Source organism: Rhinolophus sinicus, chromosome 4 (genome assembly GCF_057876585.1).
Source record: "Rhinolophus sinicus isolate RSI-liver-muscle chromosome 4, RSI-T2T, whole genome shotgun sequence".
Taxonomy (NCBI): Eukaryota; Metazoa; Chordata; class Mammalia; order Chiroptera; family Rhinolophidae; genus Rhinolophus; species Rhinolophus sinicus.
This window is the reverse complement of record NC_142504.1, coordinates 39,642,782-39,663,461: the sequence shown is the minus strand read 5'-3', so window position 1 is coordinate 39,663,461 and position 20,680 is coordinate 39,642,782. Positions and strand designations below refer to the sequence as shown.

At 34.9% G+C, this 20,680-nt stretch overlaps 1 protein-coding gene across 1 annotated transcript in view; it reads right to left on the bottom strand.

The window, feature by feature from the left end:
- SEMA3D (semaphorin 3D) overlaps window positions 1–20,680 on the bottom strand; it is a 199,422-nt gene that overhangs the window by 37,835 nt on the left and 140,907 nt on the right. The window contains exons 9-10 of the mRNA XM_019753571.3: window positions 5,679–5,793; window positions 4,246–4,315 (exon numbers count right to left, since the gene is read on the bottom strand). Coding sequence (XP_019609130.1) covers window positions 4,246–4,315; window positions 5,679–5,793 — 185 coding nt within the window. The remainder of the gene's footprint in view (window positions 1–4,245; window positions 4,316–5,678; window positions 5,794–20,680) is intronic.

Genomic DNA, 20,680 nt, shown 5'->3' with positions numbered 1-20,680 from the left:
AGGGAAGTTTTCCATCATTATATCTTCAAACAGGTTTTCAATTCCTTGTTCTCTCTCCTTCTGGTACCCCTATGATGTAAATGGTGCATTGGATGTTCCCGCATAGGCTCCTTAAACTATCCTCATTCTTTTTTCTTAATTCTTTTTTTTTTTTTTTTTTTGCTGTTCTGATTGGGGTTTTCTGCTACCTCATCTTCTAAATCACCAGTTGAATTTTCTGCTTCCTCTAATCTACTGTTGCTTCTCCCTAATGTAGTCTTTATTTCAATTATTGTATTCTTCATTTCTGAATGGTTCCTGTTAATGTTTTCTGTCTCCATTTTTATGCTTCTTGTCTCTTTAGTGAAGTTCTCATTGAGATCACTGAGCATCTTTATAACCAGTGTTTGGAATTCTGCATCTGGTAGATGCTTGTCTCCATTTTGTTTAGTTATTTTTCTGGAGCTTTGTTCTTTTATTTTATTTGGGACATGTTTCTTTTTTCCCCCCGTTTTGGCTGCCTCCCTGTGTTTGTTTCTATGTATTATATCGGGTTGCTATGTCTCCCAGTCTTAGTATATTGGTCTTAAGTAGTAAGTGTCCTGTGGGGCCCAAGGGCACAGTCTTTCTGGTCACCTGAGCAGGGTGCTCCAGGTGTAGCCCTTGTATGGGTTGTATGTTCCCTCCTGTTGCAGTTGAGCCTTGGTTGTTGTTTGCACATCAATGGGAAGGATTGACCCTCAGGCCAATTGGTTGTAAGGACTGTCCATAACTATAGTGGAGAGCTATTGTGCAGGGGTTGACTCTAAGCAGGAGGATTCACTTTAGCAGGGCTCTGGCATCTGCCCAGCCAGCCCTTTGGGTAAGTTGTCTGTGGAGGCAGCAGAGTGGTGATTGGGCTTGGTCTGAACCTCCTGGGAAGGGTGTCACTGCAGGCCAGGTTCAGCTGCAGCCTGTGCTCTGCCTGGGGCCACCTCGAATGAGCCACAAAGCAATCCACAGATGGCTGCCACCTGTGCTGGTCTTGGAGGCACCTGGGAGAGGCTAAGCAGTGAATTGAGGCCAGCTGCCACTAGTGCTTGGCTTGGGGTTGATTAGCAAGAGGTATGGCGCATGCTGAGACCAGATGCTGCTTGTTTGGTGTTTGTGAAACTTTGAAAGATTTTAGCAAATTTCAAAGCAAGAAAGGTCGTTTTATGGAAAAGCCACTGGAAGTGGCTTGGGTGTGCCTGAAAGTTAGGTAGTACAGGGTGTCAGGGAATCACTAGGGTGGGGCAAATGGTGTCAGCTATGTTGATGGAGATTCAGATATGGTGCTTATCACAGTCTGCACTGTGGGAGTGGGGAGGACGTAACAAAGGAGTAATGCCTTCTGCCAGCACTTCTGTCTGGAAGAAACCTACCCCTTGCCCTGAATTCAGACAATTCAGTTTCTCCCCATATGTCCATGGTGCCTTACCAGTTGCTGACCTATCTGGAGCTCAATGAGTGAGTATATCAGTAAGTCCACGCATGGGCCTTTTAAGAGGAATGATTGGGACTCCAGAAGCCCTTTGTGTCATCCAGCCACAATCTCTGCTGTTTTTCACAGCCAGAAGTTACGGGGAATTCTCTTCCCAGCACTGGAAGCCTGGGCTGGGGAGTGTGGTGTGGGGCTGGGATCTCTTGCTCTTCAGGTGAGACCTCAGTAGCTGAGATATCCCTTGTAATTTTTAACTGCTACATGTGGATGTGGGACCAGCCTGTTCTGCATCTCTGCCCCTTCTAACAGTCTTGACGTGGCTTCTTCTATATATCGTTAGTTGTAGGACTTCTGCTCAGTTAGACTTCAGACTATTCTCAATGATGGTTGTTCTGCACTTTAATTGTATGTTTCACATGGTTGTGAGTGGAGCTAAGCACAGCATTTGTGTACTCCATCATCTTGACCAGAAAATCTCATGTGTCTGTTTTCTTAACATGAGTGAATGTACATAAATACTGGCTATTAATTTCTTCATATAATTATTGTTAATTTAAGATTTTTGAAACAAAATTTTTGCTCCTTCTTGAATCTGAGTTCATGTATGTCACTTATCCGATGCTTAAAATTATTCTGAATTACATAGGATTGGAGCACATATAATTAAGAGGCAGAAAAACTCTATGGGAATTTGGCAAATTTTTGCAAACTAATGATGAAAACTGTTAACATAGTGATCAGATGTTCTGTTTTTGTTTTATTTCTGAGAATTAAAAGATGCTTTCTCTGAGTCTAAAACTTTCCATTATTCTTGTTCTTAGAACCAAGATCACCCTTTATGATCTAAGAGACATATCATCTCAGTAGTACATAAATGAGCTAAGGATTCTCTAGCAGGAGTAAGTCAATCATTAATATTCTTGGAATGCCATTAATGGAAAACACTGGGAGCTGATGGTAAACAGACAGCTGGGAGAAATCTATCTGCTATGGGAGGTGATGTTCCCATTAAAATCACCTCCTCTGCGTATGATATTTTAAAGGAACGGTGTAGCAGGCTTAATGGCATTGCTATTGCTGCAGATTAACTACATCTTCTCATTGTACAAAGGCTGTGACATGCATTCCGACATTACCTCAGTCTTCAAGGCAACATTAAAAATACGATAATAAAGTACACCAAGAACAAAGACCTGACTTGTAACTTCACACTCTGGGTGGGCAGAAACTTGGGAGGAGAAAAAAAGAACTATCTTGGGGCTACATCTCCCTGGCACATATCTATGCCTTGTGTGTAGAACACACAGTGACTTCAAAGGCAGTTCTGTGACTGGAAATATGCCAAGAGGACTAGGGCTGAGATACTTAACTTGACTAAGTACAGGCACTTGCTCTTCCTGCACCTTTTTAATTCAGACATAAATTAGAAAACATGGAGCCCCAAACAGCAGCTTCTTAGTGTATCTTCTTTATTCTTACATTTAAATATTCACATTCTATGTCTTATAATGAACCAACAGTATTTTGTCTTCTGATATATTCTGAGCCAATAGTACATTTGAGTTATACATAAAATATCATGTATACATAAATGAGGGTAATGACACAGAAAAGGAATTATAATTTGCCTACAAAAGTATTTTAATAATTTAATCAAAAGAGACAATAAGACTATTTCTCTAATACCAATACCAATGCTGCCAATTCCTCCAATACTAGTATCAATATAACGCTGATAAAATTGATAGCAGAGCTATGGAAAAAGTAAAAGGTATTTCAAAGAATGTATTGTCATCAATAATATGTAAGAGGAATAAAGATGCATTTTGAACATTGTTAAATGTAAGTTACTTAAAGAAATAAAATTAATATTAAATAAAATTAAGTACAGTCCATATAGTACTTGAAAAAGTTTCACAGATGCTAGGAAGACTTTTAAGGAAGTCACAGAGATTCAATGACAATTACAGGACAGTATTATGCACAAGGAAGAAAAGAATACAGGGATAAAAATTAGGAAAACACCTTTAATTCTAGTCCCATTTTTACTACCAATTGGCTCCTCTTTTTGTGGCAAGTATACAAACATTCTTTGCCTATATTAGTAGAACAGTGATGATATGGTGATAGCAACAGCCAAACACCCATCTGTGTAGGGTAATGGGGCAGTATAAATAAGATAGCATATGATGACATTTTGTAAGTCAAGAGTGTCCCATCTCATGATTATAGCTTAGCCAAAGACTGAGACATATATTTATTTAGTGCTACCTCTATGTCATGCAGCTTAATAGATTTATTATGGTTAGTATATGCATATGTCTTTGTACACAGTAATCCATCTGAGAATTTAGCTTAAAGGTATGTCTGCTGATACAGGGAGTGGCATATGTACAAGTTAGTCACTGAAGTATTATGTGTACCAGCAAAGGATTGGAAACAATGGAAATATCTATGTATGGGGGACTGGTTAACTAAATTGTGGCAATTGATATAGTATCCCCTATATCAATTACCACAATTTAGTTAACCAGTGTCAACTAAATTTAGTTAACCAGTATAATTTTGCTGGTGTCAAAAGAACAAAGAAACTTTTTATGTACTGATATTAAAATAGTTCTAGGAAACACTATATGAAAACATTTTTTTAGTTTTTTTTTTCTTCATACAAAAGGGACAAAGAACATATAACTGTATTTATATATATATATATATATATATATATATATATATATATATATATATATATATATATATCAATTCCCTGGAAGAATTACAAACATGTTTTTGTTTTTTAAACTTACCTAGTTGTGGTAAAGACTCCATATACTACAGGATTTCTTTCATCTCTTGTGGGGAGTAAGTAAATATCTTCTATTAATGGGAAAAAAATAATGATTCACTACATTTTTATTTTTCAGTTTATATATTTGCTTTTGCTTTAGTAACACAATATTTCTGAGACTATATAAAATGAAGATAACAGTGATAGTCATTGTATTACTACGTAAGAAATTAAGGGTAGAGGACTGGTTTTCTTACTATGTGACATTGAGCTGGACATTTAACCTCTTAGGTGTTTACTTCAATCACCTATACAGGGAATGGCTTGCTTCATAATCTCCATGACGATTTCCAATAAGGAATATGTAATTTCACATAGAATAGAAACTAAAAACATAGGTTATTTTTATCTGCCAGTGTAAAAAAGTTTGTTCTGTAATTGTGTCAACATATTACTAGTTCAATTCAATTACCTATTTGGTAACAGTATGAACATAGCTATACAAGTTAATTACTTGTGTAATTATGCAGTATTGATACTAAAGTACATGTAAATAATATTTTAAAAGATTATTTAAGATGGAAGCATGCTTATACACAGCATTAGAGATCATCCATCAATATTGAATATATACTTTAATAATGTAAAATGCAATACTGACAAATTCATCAATGATATAACCATTTTCACATTTCCAACAAAAACAAGTTAAAGAAGGTAAAAGCGAATGATGCTACTAACTTTATACGAAACTGAAAATGTTGTTTCTAGAATCAGCTTTGAGAGGAGTAATAAGGGGAAATGAAAAAGAAGAAGCTGTCTAATGCTTCTCTGAGTATTCTTTTTATTGACAAAAGGGGACTGAATTCACCAAATCTTCTATGCTTTCCAGTAGAGGGCATCCACAGAATAAGGAACCCAAGGTCTTGCTCCCTTCCAAAGAGAAAGACTGCAAGGACAATGGATGGACATTGTAGTCCCAGAGCTAGAATCTTTCTGTCTCTCACTATAGTCTTGTTTCCCTCTTACTCGGAGGGTACTTACAAAAAGAGGAATTGCTTCATAACCATGGGCACTTGACCTACTGCACCTCGTGTTCTTTGTGTGTGCATATTTAGTAAGAACCACTCCTGCAAGCTGTACTGGTCTATACAGAGGGTGCCAAAAAATGTACACACATTTTAAGAAAGGAAAAAACTGTATTAAAATTGTAACACAATGAATGATGCTGGCATTCATTTGATTAATGCCATCTTTTGAGCGAACTGCATACGTTGCTACATACATAATTCAATTCAACTTCAAAAAGTGATACATAGATAACATCTCTTAAAATATGTATACATTTTTTAGCACCCCTGGTATAATCAGGCATTTGAGGCTAAAATAAAATAAATGCTGACTTACTTAGGCAGTAAGACTTTTTTAGAAAAAATGGAACATGTGACTTACGAAGCTCATCAAAATGAGTATCTGCCCCATCACTTCCAGGAATTGAGCAAATCAATCTGGCCTTCAGAAAAGTTGTCCATTTGTTTATCAGGCTGCGTTGTCCTCCTACATCATTCTGGGTGGGCGAAGAGGGAAGGAAATAAAGATAGGGATTTACCATCATGATTCTGTCACCAACTAAAACTGGTGGTTATTATAGACAGTGTCTTACTAATGTCCTTGTTTACAAATGCAGAAAGCCTACATATGTAAGTCTTTGTACTTTCAAATGAGGGAAAAGGCAGTTTTGTCCCTCAATATTAAATGCTTTTCTCATGGTTAAATGAATGCAATGTAAGCAGCACAGCTCTACTGAATGAGCAGATGAATGTCAGGCTACAGCAACTAAGATAGTCTTGGAACCAACTCCCATCTCTCCCAATTTTTGCTCCAGGATCTCTCAAAAGCTATTTACTTTTCCAAGTTTCTGTTTTCTTATCTATAAAATATGATTAATGCTTTCAAATATGGTTGTTTTGATGACTAAATGGAAAAATTTGTGTAAAGTGCTTAGCATAAGGCCAGGTAATTTGCGTTTCAACAAATGCTAGCCCTGACTTGTATATCATGCATATGATTTAAGTCAATATTTTCATCTTTAGAAATATGCCTTGGTATAGACTTAAAAATAGTCTTTTCCAAATTTAGTGCCCTATTAATAATTAATCACCCAGGCAACATAAACATGTACTTTATGATGTACATATAAAAGCAATCTTGTTTTTCCATGTTTTATTTTACTCTGAAACATTTCCTTAAAATGTTCTTTAGATATTAAGAAAAATATAAGCATTTAAATCAACTAAATAGAATAAACAGAGTTATGTTATACTGAGTCAGCTCTGATACTGTGTGACCCTATGAATGACTGACGCCCACAACGTCCTGTCCTCAACAGCCCTGATCAGCTCCTGTAGACTCGCCTATGGCTTCTTTTATGGATTCAATCCATCTCCTATTTGGTCTTCCTCTTTTCCTGCTGTGCTGTATTTTTCCAAACATTGTTATCTTTTTCAAAGAACCCTGCCTTGTCATGACGTGCCCAAGGTAGGACACTTCCATTTTGTTGTTTTTGCCTCCAGTGATGTTTCAGGCTTAATTTGTTTAAGGACCCACATTTTTGTCTTTCTGGAGGACCAGGATATCCATAGAGCTCTCCTCCAACACCATGTTTCAAATGAATCATTTTATTTTCCAATCAGCCTTCTTCATCCAATCTTTGCATCCATACATAGTAACTGGAAATACAAGGGTGTGGGTGGCCTTAGCCTTGGTCTCTAATGACACATCTTTGCTCTTGATGATCTGCCCTAATTCTTCCATTGCTGACCTTCCGAGTCTCAGTCTTCTCTTGGTTTCTTGGCTGCAGTTTCCATTTGAATTGATAACTGAACTGAGGTAAGCAAACTTTAACAATTTAAATGTCTCCATTGCCTATGTTAAAGTTGTGTATTTCTTCTGGAATCATGATTTTGTCCTCTTGATGTTTAAATGTAATCCCACTTTGGCATTTTTTTCTTTCACTTTCATCAGAAGTTGTTTCAAATCATTGCTAGTTTCTGTCTGGTAAGATGGTATTATCTGTGTATCTTAAATTACAGATATTTCTTCCAATATCCAATGCTTCCCCTGAGTATAGCCCAGTTTTTCAAATAATATATTCTGAGTACAGATTAAACAAATAGGGAGATAAAATGTACCCCTGTCTGACACCTTTGTCTGTAGAAAACCATTCAGTCTCTCAATATTCTGTCCCAACAGGGACTTCCTGTCCACAATACAGGTTATATGTCAGTTCAATCAAGTGCTGAGGCACGCTCATTTCTTTCAGAGCAAACTGTAGCTTTTCATTACCCATGTAATCAAAGGCTTTACTGCATCCTATAAAATATAAACTAACCTTCTGAAATCCTTTGGAGCACTCCCGTATCCAACACACATTCACAATTCGATCTCCATTGCCGCTTCCTTTTCTGAATCCAGCCTTAACATCCAGCGTTTCTTGATCCATGTAAGTTAAACGCCTTTGTTGCATCACCTTGAGCATCACTTTACTTGCGTAGGAAATTAGAGCAATAGTTTTACAGTTACTGTACTTTTTGGCATCTCTTTTCTTGAAAATTGGGATGTATATTGAACTTACTAATCTGTAGGTCATTGTTTTGTTTTCCATATTTGTTGACATATTCTTGTTAGAATTTTGACAGATTCCATCTCGGTGGCTTGAAATATTCTGTTGATATCCCATCTAATCCTGATTTATTTCTTCCCAATACATTCAGGGTAGCTTTCACCTCATTTTCTAGATTTACAGGATGTTATTCATAGGAATCTTCTTCAGAGGCACCTGTCATAATTTTTTTCTTCTGTATAGATTTCAACATACTGAAAATCTTCCCTTTCAACCTTCCCTTTATTTTCTCCTGGTCAGATAATGTGCTTCGTGTGGGTATTTAGCATTCCTAGTTTGGATTTGAATTTCCCTTTAATTTCTTGAGTCTCCTGGCAAAGATCTCTTGTGTTTCCTTTTGTTGTTGTTGTGTTTTCTTCTCTCTCCTTACATCGACTACTGTAATAGTTCTCTTTTTCTCTACTTGATAGTCATTGAAAAACTTCATTCAGAATTCATTGTAAGCCTGCTTTTGTCAACTTTTACTATTGACTCTCACCTGTCTTTAAGTGTTTCTCTGTCATCCAACACAACAGGGTTATGCTATTAAATAAGTCAACATAAAAATATATAGTTCTTATTTTTAATTTAATATGTCCCTATGAACACTAAATTAATATGATTTTATAAAATGTTTGTTAAATTTATTGGAGTGACATTGGTTAGCAAAATTATATGTTTCAAGTATATATTTCTATACCACCAAAATTAACTCAAAATAGATAAATTAATGATTTTTGTTTGACTCAACTAAATATGCTGTGCTTATAATAAAAAAGAGATTGTTTTATGGTAGAAATATATTATGTACTTAATTTTGACTTTCAACAATTACTTTTGGAGTCACTGTTTCCGTTAATGTATTTACCTTTAAATATAAACTCTATAAATAATTTTATATTTCATGCAATCTATGTTCTGTAAAGTTAACAAAAAGTTCCCAGTCAAATTTCAAGTCTGAATATTTAGGAACTGTCTTCCTGGTGTTTCTTTTATTTCTGAAAATTAAATTAGAGAAATACATCTAAATGACTACTTCAAATGGGAGATTAAAAAGTTATATAAATAGTTGTTATTCTTGAAGAAAGAGGGAGGAGAAGGGAGAAAAAGAGAGTGTTCCATTTTAGTATTAACATGGGTAACATGGAAATCCAATTTTTAACATGATATAATGATAGTAACAGAGCAAATCTCAGAAACTTCTTAGATTTGGGAGAGAGCTGAGAAGACAAGGAAGATCCTCGAGACCACAGCTAGTTTTACAGCCTTAGTACTAACAAAAAGGATGCACCCCGACACCCAGGGTGAATCATGTTCTATCTCTCTCTCACCTAAACAACAGAATTATTTTCAGTAATAGCTCTGTATGAATAAGTTATTATTTCTCTTGAGTTGTTCTTTAGGTGTATAAAACATAGTTTAAAAAGAATAATTTTGAAATTTAAAGACATTCAAATGGAATAAAATATTTCAGATATGAACTAAAATTTATACTTAAAAAAAATCACACCTCACAGTTTGTACTATGTCTCACAGTTTTAAATTTGAAATGATTCCAAATAATTGTCAACTTACTCTTGGAACATGTGTGTAGCTAAGTTCATGTGTGTTGGAGACTGACTATACATATATGTATACATATACATAGCAGAAACACAGTGGTAACCACAGTGATTGTTTAGAATTTAGACAAACAAAACACTTTTCTGGCAGTAGTATTTTGGCATCGTTATTGTTTAGAATTGCAGGCACATGGTGATAATAAAAAGCAAAATAACACCTAGTTGATTTTGTAATGATTTTTAATTCTCACCAGAAAATGCACTTTCTCATTCTTTTTACCCAATATATACTCCAGATATGTCTTTATCACCTGGCTTGTCAGATGTTTGATAAATACATGTTTAATAATTAGTGACTAAAAACATAAGATACAATTGATAAAAATCTTTAGAAAAGTATAAAAAAAGTATGGATATATACCAAAGAATTTGAATCTCCTCTGAAATTTCTTTGTAATAGGAAATTGAGGAAAGGATTCATTGAAGAGTTTAACACTGTCTTTAAAATGATAGATGGGTTCAGACATGCAAAGATTGGTTCAGGAAACATTCTAGGTGCTGGAAACTACGTGAAAAAGGACAAGAGGTGGAAGAATTCAGAACATGTATGGAGGACCAGGACAAATTTAGTTTAGATGAAGACTGGGATAAATTGAAATGGAGGAAAATGTTATAAAAGTAAATTGGGATAAGATCGAGGAAGGCTTTAATACCAGGCAAAGCATCTGTATGTTATTTACTACACAATAAAGAATTGCTAAAATATTTGATAATTGGCAAATAAATGAATTAAGAGTTTGCAGAAATGAATTCATAATATATGTTATGCAATAACCTTCTAGAAACAAACATGTCTACAATTGCTCTTAAAATTGTATTTTGTACATAATGCTTATATTATTTGAGTATCATTGCTCAATAATAAAAATAATTAATATATCAGTTAATTATTGGATGACTTCAGATGTCTGCAGATGTGAAGGCAGATTTATCTAGATATGACTTTTATTTGTAGTGCTTATATCCTCAGCTATTTAATAAATATAAATCCAGAAGTTAATATAAAGGGTGAAATATTGATGCTTCTCTTAATGTAATGGTAAATTTTGTGTAGGATTCCAGTGAAAAAATATGTTATCTGGAATTACTCAAAAAGAAAGAGATTTTTTACAGAGTCCTAGTCGTACTAAGCAGAGCTCTAGCTAAAACGTTTTTATTTCAATGTATTTTATTACATAATTTGATTTTTATTAAACTTTGATTGCCTATATTGTATATTTTGAGAGTCAAAAATAAATATTAAAAAGTGTTGACTCGATATACATAAAGAAACATATCAGCTATCATGAATATAATGCCAGGGAATGCATTTGGTTTACTGTTTTACCCCTAGCACAGAGTAGTTGCTCAAATTATTTTTCTAAAGGAATAGATACATCAAATACTGGCTTGACGACCTTCCTTTAACAGGTGTACACATCACTACTTCATCATAAAAATGAGCAGTCACATTACCTTTTTAATATTTTATTAGGTAAAAGTGACAAGAAATGTCAATTTTCAAACATTGTCCCCCTTTCTAGTTGCAATTATCATCCATATTTAAGGCAAGCCATGACAAAATTCTAAGTATTCTACTAATTCCAAATTTGTTGGACAGAAAAGGGATTTATACCATACCTGCATATTTTTTAAACCGACAAATGGGAATTGCAATCCTTTGAACTAAAGATTCTTTAAATGTTCTTGCCTACGCATCTAGCAGCATTCCCTGGTCCCTCAAGGAATAAAAAGATTAAAAAAAAAAGAAAAATCCAGGTCAAAGATGAAAGCCACCTGCTGTCAGCAAGGAAACAAGTATACTTTCTGGGATAATAGCTCTCAGGGATGGATCATAAGCATTTAATGACTGGATAGTAACTCTTACAGACATCCAGAAGCATGACCTGGATGGCAAAGTTCAATTCACAAGGGGTTGTATTTCTCCTGGAGGGAAGTGTCAGTTGGCTGACTTTGTTGACCAGCTCTCAGTCCCCGGATTTGTTTGCAAATCTACACAATCCCCCCTGAGAACTTTAAGCCCATAAGAGGGCTGAAAGGGAGGTAACCACTTTTGTACTAAAGTGTCACCTCCTTGCTTATTTTTGTGAAGGTCTAAAGAACTCAACCTCTCACTAACACAATAGATTTATTATTGAGTTGTCAGAATCAGCAGCTTTTAGTCACCGGTCACTCCTATTTGTCTCCACTCTATTTATCACAGCTTCTTTGCCAAAAGCCTTGACATCCTCTACACAAAGATGCAGATGAAAGTAACAAAGAAATTAAATGTAAACAAGCCCGAACACATGTGTTCAGTCTGGGTGGTGAGTGCAGAGGGTAACCTGTTTTCTTATTCTCTGTAGCTTTTTATATGTTTGCAGTATTTTACATTTTAATGTGATTAATAAAAACAGAAAAAAACGTAAAGATGAAATGAAATATAATTTAAAATCTTTCAGCAGCTTTGAAATATAGTATTTCAGAGCCATTAGATCGGGGTGATGGCTGCATGTTAAGAACAACTATAATCTCCGAATCATAGTAACTACTAATGGGTACATCAGTCACCAGGCAGGTTACTGGTGATTCCATTTTCCTTCTATTTTCCCAGAAAATTTAAGTCCTTATAAATCTTACACAGACATGTAGAGTAGCTACAAGCTGTCACACATGAACTTTTATTGAGTGTGTCTTTTGACCTCCAGGTCACTATGCTGGGTTCATCTGTTAAACATGATTTTATCTACATATACCATTCTCTTTGAGGATCTCTCAGCACTTTATAAATGTTGTCATTTCACCTATGCGTTGAGAAACAGAAGCTCATGGAAAACGTAATGATTGACTATCAGTTCCTATGCTCTGAAATCCTGAAGATTTTATAAATCAATGAAATCTCCAAGACATTTGTGAACATGTTGTATTCTATTAAAATATGGATGTGCATTCAGAAATCTGTACCCACATTGATGAGTTTAAGTTGAAGGACGCCAGGCTTTTCAAATCAATAACCATTGAGAATAACATACCTTAAGCACTTAAGAAAAACAAACAAACAAAAAAAACAGTTTGATGCTGGAGGTCATAAATTCTCCTTTGCTTAAAATTTAGTTATTTTGCTTAATGCTGCTTTTCTATATCTTTGTGCAGGCAAGATAATGGAATTCCCTGAAACACTTTAAAATTCGTAATCTATGAATCTTTTGTGGATCCTCTCCACAGTTTTACCCAATAAATTTAACCTCAGATATTTTAACTTAAACACTACCACCTTCTTTTGAAGTGTGACCAAAATACTACAGTAATCTAAATGAAATGTTCTTCCCTAACTGTAACTGTCACAGTGAGGCAAACACACGGTTGACCCTTGTTACAAATTTAACCAATAAGACTAGGACAATTTAATACTCTTGGGGTTTCAATGTAATGCCTGTTATATTTCGATACATTATTCATATTCTTTATCTAATATGTCATTTATAATAACAGCTGTACCTTGAAGGTTTTAAATAGTCTTGTATTGAGATATGCCTTCAAATGGCCGAAATACCCATTCGTACCAGGAAATACTGAAGAGATAATCATAGCAATTGACATTTCAGAGCAATTGTCCAATCTATTTTTCTCTGTGCGGCCTTAATCTTCACGGAGTTAATTCTACGGACAGATTTTTAGAATCTTTGTAAACTTCATTCAGATGGTCTATATGGGGTTATAGAAGTAAATAATAATACTAAGGATAATCCAAACACAGGATGGCCTATTTAGAACCTTGAAATTATTATCAAGAAAGCATAGGTACTAAACTTATGGACCTTGGGTTCAAAGAAGATTTTATGAATTTGACCTCAAAGTCAAATTTATAAGTCCTTATAAATCTTACACAGGGAAGTAAAAGCTAAAATAAATGAATGGGACTACATCAAACTGAAAAGCTTCTGCACAGCATAAGAAACCACCAACAAAACAAAGAGACAACCAACCAAATGGGAGAAGATATTTGTAACAACACTTCTGATAAGGGGCTAACATCCAAAATATATTAAGGACTTCATACAACTTAACAACAAAAATACAAAAAATCCAATAAAATAAAATAAAAATTTAAAAATGGGCAGAGGACATGAACAGAAACTTTTTCTAAGAAGACATACAAATGGCCAACAGATATATGAAAGAATACTCAACTTCACTAGCTATTAGGGAAATGCAAATCAAAACCAGAATATCACCTCACACCAGTTAGAATGGCTATCATCAACAAGACAAATAGTGACAAGCGTTGGAAAGGCTGTGGAGAAAAAGTAACCGTCATACAGCACTGGTGGGAATGTAGATTGGTGCAGCTGCTAATGGAAGGCAGTGTGGAGGTTCCTCAAAAAATTACAAGTAGAATTACCATATGATTCAGCAATCCCTCTCCTGAGTATCTACCCCAAAAAAATCTGAAAACATTTATCGATAAAGATATGCACTCTGATGTTCATTGCAGCTTTATTTACAGTGGCCAAGACATGGAAACAACTCAAGTGTCCTTCAATAGATGATTGGATAAAGAAGATGTGGTACATATACACAACAGAATACTATTCTGCCATAAGAAAAGATGAAATAGTGCCATTTCCGACAACATGGATGGATCTTGAGATTATTATGCTAAGCGAAATATTATGCTAAGCGAGATTATTATGCTAAGCGAAATAAGAGATTATTATGCTAAGCGAAATAAGTCAGACAGAAAAAGTCGAGACCCACATGACTTCACTGATATATATAAAACTGGGATATAAAACTGAAAACAACAAAGGAACAAGACAAACAAATAAAAAAACAAAAACTCATAGATGCAGACAACAGTTTAAGTAGTTACCAAAGGGTAAAGGGAGAGGGGGATGGTAGAAGAGGGTAAAGGAGGTCTAATATATGGTGATGGAAGGAGAACTGACTCTTGGGGGTGAGATGATATATTATAAAGTTTTACACTTGCAACCTGTGTAATTTTACTAACTATTGTCATCCCAATAAACTTAATTTATAAAAAAGAAAAAAATATATTTTATCATGTTGTAAGAGTAACGAAAAGGAAAATCTGGAGTAAGAAATCAAGAGCATTGTTAGAAGGGATTCCATATATATTAAAGTACAATGCTATATGAAGAGGAAGAGCTTAAATGAGGATATTTTAATACATTAAATAAATTAATGGAAGCTAGTGAATTATACCCACTGAATCAAATGAGAGCACTTTCCTTTCCTATGTTGCACTTTCCTTTTCAGCCGATGTGTCTTCTTTTGCAATATGCTATAACTATGTGTCATGTAAGTGTTTTTCTGACCACCAAAATATAAAAGCAAAACCAGAAAACAATGTGTCTTCTATTCATCTACTAATAATCTTTAAATACCTCAATAGTAGAAGAAACAAACTCAAACATTTCAGGCAAAGGACAGAAGAAAAAGCAAAGAAAAAAACTTGTATGGCAGGCATTGAACACAGTGGTTTTTAAACGATAAGTTCAGTAGAGGATTTGAAGGCAAAATATTTGTGTCTTAAAGAGAACTCTAATGTTTAGAGATGACTGCTTTTGATTTGCCATTGGAGAGTCGAAATAGAGAACATGTTTTTCTAACTACAAAAACTTGTAAAGATTATTAGAAATGCCAGACTTAGGTAACATACAATGGTTAAAAATTCAGTTTCTAAGATTTAACAGATAAATGTTAGGTAAATCTAGGCATATTAGGCAGTCTTTTTAAGGTAGGATCGGAGTTCATTAAATTAAAAAAAAAAAAAAAAAGTCTAAGGCCAACCCTATAAACCCTTGCCTAGGAATTTGACAGGAAAACAGATGGAAGTGGAGCAAAAGCACATCTGTAACTCGTGGGCTCTAAATCTCTCATTTAGGTTGTAAGTGACACGCTGAAAGTAAGCACAAAAAACCCCACAACCTGGCAGAGATCAATAAATACGGAAAGTGTCATCAGCCCCCAAACACAAATCTTCAAAGGCAGTAATTGTCCAAATAGGACCATATATCAAAATAGACACTGCAAGTGGAATTGAAGCAGAGTTATTAATTAGCCCCCCACCCCACCCCACCCCAGGCAAGTTATGTGAAAAGGCTATCCAAACTAAATTCCTGGCATGGACAAAGGAAATACTGCAGAACAAAAAGAAAGAAAGAAAAAAAAAAAGAACTGGCATAACCTACAGCTGGAATCCGCAGTGGGCTAGCATAAGTAAGCTAATGGACAGCACTTCCAAAAACGGATAGAATCCAAAAATAATGCAAAACAGCCTTGAGGCGGAAAGTTGTAAGCAAGCCTCACTGAAGTGACTGGAATTTCTACACATTAACTGACAGGGTGGTTCTTGAAAGGACACACACACACACACACACACACACACACACGGTAATAGACATCACATAGACATAAATAATAGTATTTGAAAGGAGTAACTTGCAAAGTAATGGACACAAATCTTTTCAGGTTTATTTCATGCTGTTTCACCTGTTCATAAAAATCATCATTTATTAACTTACGAAGAAGATCTGTGTAATTTACCATCTATGAGAGCAGTCCAGGATGTAAGGTGCACCATTCAGTGCTTGAACATACTGGCTGTTCGCAGCAAAACTTTAGAAATCATTCTGGGCTAAGCACCTTATTTTCAATGTGAGAAAACTGAGTAAGTTGTCTGACTGAAAAGTAATGACACTACTGAAAAAAAATTAATCAGTACATGTGTTATGCCATGTACAATGATAAGCATACTGAGTTAAGAAAATAACTTCTAAATCAGTTTCTTTACTATTGATTGTCTCTCCTTGTGCATACTGCTTGTCCAAAATTGTCCTTGTTCAAATTGTTCACACAATTTTCATTAGATGTGTCTCCAAATTATTTTCATTATGTCCAGAAATAAGGTCTATCCTCAAAGTACAAATATTGCTAAAAATCAGGGCACAGTAATAGTAATTTCAACTTTTAAAAGTAATAAAATACCATCTCTTTCCAGCAGCCTTTGGTAACTAACCTGTCTCTAACCCCCACAATACACACACTCCACCACACCTAAGCAGTTAGTTGATCTGGCTCCAGAAGTGTGCATGGATGACGTGTGTGTGTGTGTGTGTGTCTGTGTGTGTGTGTGTGTGTGTCTGTATGATTTTAAGTTGAATATTAGTACCATTTGGGCAAAAGTTACCATCCTTATTGCCAAATCTAATACCAGATTTTTAATCATAATCTTACCTGACTTCCTTTTGGAGTGTGACATTACTGACAACTGCTTTTTTTCTTGAAACACTTTTCTTTTTTGCCTAACTTCTGACAACATTTTGTTCAGTTCTCCAACTAGCTATCAAACTATTTCTCCTCAATTGCCTTTGTAGACATTTCCCTCTACCCATTCTTAAATGTCATTGTCTCAGGATTTTCTCCTTTCTCTTTGATCTGGCACTACAAATTTTTCTGGGTAATTTCAGACACTTTCTTGACTTCAAGAAACCCCAATGTACAGGTAATTTCCAAATTCATGAGTTCAGACACTATTGAGACTCTGGTTCATGTTTTTCAACTAGACATTACAGCAGCATATCCCAGAGCCACATCAAGGTCAACATATGCAAATATAAAATCTATGTCCATAAATTGTTTGTCTCTTGTCTCAAATATCAGAGTGTGTGTCTTTGCACATTTTCTTGATCTCTTCCTTATCTTCTGGAAACCACAACTACTAAGAATATAGGAGTCCCTGTCTACAGGGCAAATATCAAAGTCTCTGACATAGGTATAAGGGCGAATTAAAATGCATCGAGAACCTAACAGGACAGAAATTTGTTGCAGCCTCGCATGTATACGGTGGAATCAATATCTACAATATCAGTAAGTCCTAATTATAAACAAGAAAGGTAAGGTTTCTAAAGACTGATGAAATTTCATGTACGTTTTTAAAGAGAAAACCATCAGTACCGTGCTACTTTTTCCATTCACTCATTCTACTCCAGTCACAGTGAACCTCTTTTAATTCCTTAAATGCTTTGCCCCACACCTGAGATTCACCTGTGCTTTCCTTCTGCCTGGAATCCTCTTCCGTATCCCTGCCACCTTTGCCCTACATTTTCCTAATCATTTTTAACCTCTGGTTCAAAAGCCACTTTGTCAGAGATACCGTCCAAAACCAATTGAATGCTCTCTGATGTTTCCTCATTGCACCCTGTGATTTTTTCCATTATAGCATGTATCACACTTTCCAATTATATATATATATATATATATATATATATATATATATATATATATATATATATATATTAATGTGTGTTTTCTTCTTTAATGCATATATCATCTACAAGGTGTAAGTTCAGTGAGGACAAGTATGTCTTTTGTTTTTACCTTCGATAAAACGACTGCTTAGCACAGTGCTACATATAGTGTCATACACAAGATCAGTTACCATTAAATGTGTTAAGTAAATGAATGCCTTGGTAGTCTCTATTTATATTGTACCCACTAGCCACATGAGACTATTTAAATTAAAATTAATTAGGTAACATTAGAAAATTCCTCAGTCATAACATACTAGTCATATGTCAACACTAACAGCCAGATGGCTACTGTGTAGGAGAGTGCAGACAGAGAACATTCCCACCACCCCCAGAAAGTTCTATTGGACAGCACGAGTACCCATTAAGCAATTCATAAAAGACTGGTAATGCATTAAGGACCTGTTAGGAATCCACACATAGATTCTATCTTAGAAATACCTCTTGAACTCACCCATATATCTTCATTCCTACTCTTTTTAGGGAACCACCTCCCAGGTCTCCCAGGCACAAATAGTTCTCAACACAGATGAATTCCTCAAATTATTGCTAAGTATATCTATTTATCAAGTCATGTCTCTGCCTAAACACATTTATAATTTCTCACTGTCTACAGAATAGAATTTAAAACACCTGAACATGGAAAGATTTCTTATCTTCTAACTTACCACCCCAATTTCAAATGACATTGCTCCCCATACACACGCCTGAGGTCCACTTAAGATTTCAGTGTTCTGGAAACAAAATATACTCTGTGACAATGTTGCCCTAAATGCCTATCCTCCTCCCCCATAGGACTCAATTTTTGAGCTTCATTGAATGTGCGGAGAGTTCTCAGCTCCTTCTGCCTCTACAGATTATGTTGGGGTTATCTTTTTGTATCTCTATTACCCTCAATATACTATGAGGTTTTAAAGAAAAGGGACAACAGCTTACTTATTTCCCAGTGTCTAGTGTACTGCGTTTTGCACAGAACTTACATTTTATTGTTGTTGCTGAAATAATGAAATAATGAATGAATGGGCTACAAAATTTAAAAAAAAAGACTCTCATTATTCTGTAAACAATTCTTTAGTCATTTTTGTGTAAGTTTTACTTATTTTTAAAACCTCCTCCCCACCAATCACTGTACACTACTTAGTCTAATAGTAATGTCTTTGACAAGTCAATAAAACAACTTTTATTTTAGTTTAGGAGCTGAAAAGTTAGGGAGCTCTAAGATTGTCAATAGTTTTTCACTGAATTGAAGTTATCAGTTAAAAATGAAAACAAATAAACAAGAATTAACAGCAAGAACAACAACACCTGAATATTTCCAAATAAACAGGGTCCGTGAGGATATTCCAGTGGAAAAAATAATATAAAGAACTCCTATGTTACTTTCTGAAAAGCTTTGTAAACTCAGGTGTATACAGTTAACTCTAATCTCTGACATGATCTCTTTCTTCTTAGATCTTTACTTATACCTATTGAACTCAATTTTGTTTCACAGCAAAGATACATCCTGTTATTATTTGTCTTATAATAACCCAATGGGGGTAAAAAAAAAAAAGAAACAACAGAGAGGAATAACATGTTCCAAATAATGTCCCCGATGTTTTTCTATTAAAAAAAAAAAAAGTGTGACAGTAACAATGATAATGCTGAGTAGTTTTATTATTTTTATTATTATTATTATTATTATTATTATTATTATTAATTTTGTTTTGTTTTTTGGCAGGACATGACATTTTAAAAACTAATTTTAATCTCTAGTCATATCTCCACTTAGAAGTGCTCACTTTTACACACTTTAATTCTAAATGATTAAAGTTAAAAAATGGGCAGGGTGTGGTGCAATTAAGAAATTACAAAGAAAGCGTTTAGAACGAAAAGTTTCATCAATGTCATACATGTAGTGGGAAATTCTAATGAGTAAAGCGATACACTAAAGTGAGAAGAACCTCTATTGTACCTTTTTGAAAAGAAAATTCATCCATCACATGTCCTTATTTGATCTCACAATTTGTTAGCTTTTTATCCAGAAACAATAGAATGACAAAATCTTCCTGTGTGGCCCCAGAGGTTTTGTAGGGGGAAGACTCAACTACTAGAATCCCGTCTTTTCATTTCTATAGGAATTTGTTCATAATTTAAATAAAATATCCCATGGCTGATAACTTAAAGTCTACACTATATTTTTAACACAGAAATCTATAGATGAGGGCAACTAAATTTTTCTTTAATATATTTCTCCACCTCTAAGATTAATTTTCAGTGAATTGATAGTAAGGTAAATACAATACTTTGTTATAAACAAATTTCTATAACCTGAATGAACCTATCGAGAAGAAAGTATTGCACTGGTTCACAAAACACACATTTGCTACATAAGTTCATTAGAAAGTGACTCTTGAAATGCATTTGATTGTAAGTCTCTCAGGACATAGTTAACGTAGCTAATTTATACAAAGGATGTCAATCCACAGCAGAGCCTGTCAGGGTCAGGATTCTGTTGTTAGAAGGCGTCCTTCAGTACACTGACACACTAGGACTACTCCAAGCAACAGCCATTCATCTCTAGGCGAGAGGATTCAAGAGAAATGACGGTGAATTCCTGGACTCTGACAGAAGTGTGCTTTTTAGAGAAACTGTTCCCTGAGGGCGAAAGGATCAGCGGGAGACATCACCAGCTAGGGCGCTAAGTAAAGAAAGATCTGTGCTCACAAGTTAGCCTTATTCAAAAGTCATGTTTTCATTAGCACTTTTAAGTGCAATGATGGTTTGTATTTCTGTCCCTGGAAGTATGCAAAAGCCTGAAGGCACAAATTGAGACAAAAAACAGTGATAGGCTCAAATAGAAGAAAATGAAATGTTTGT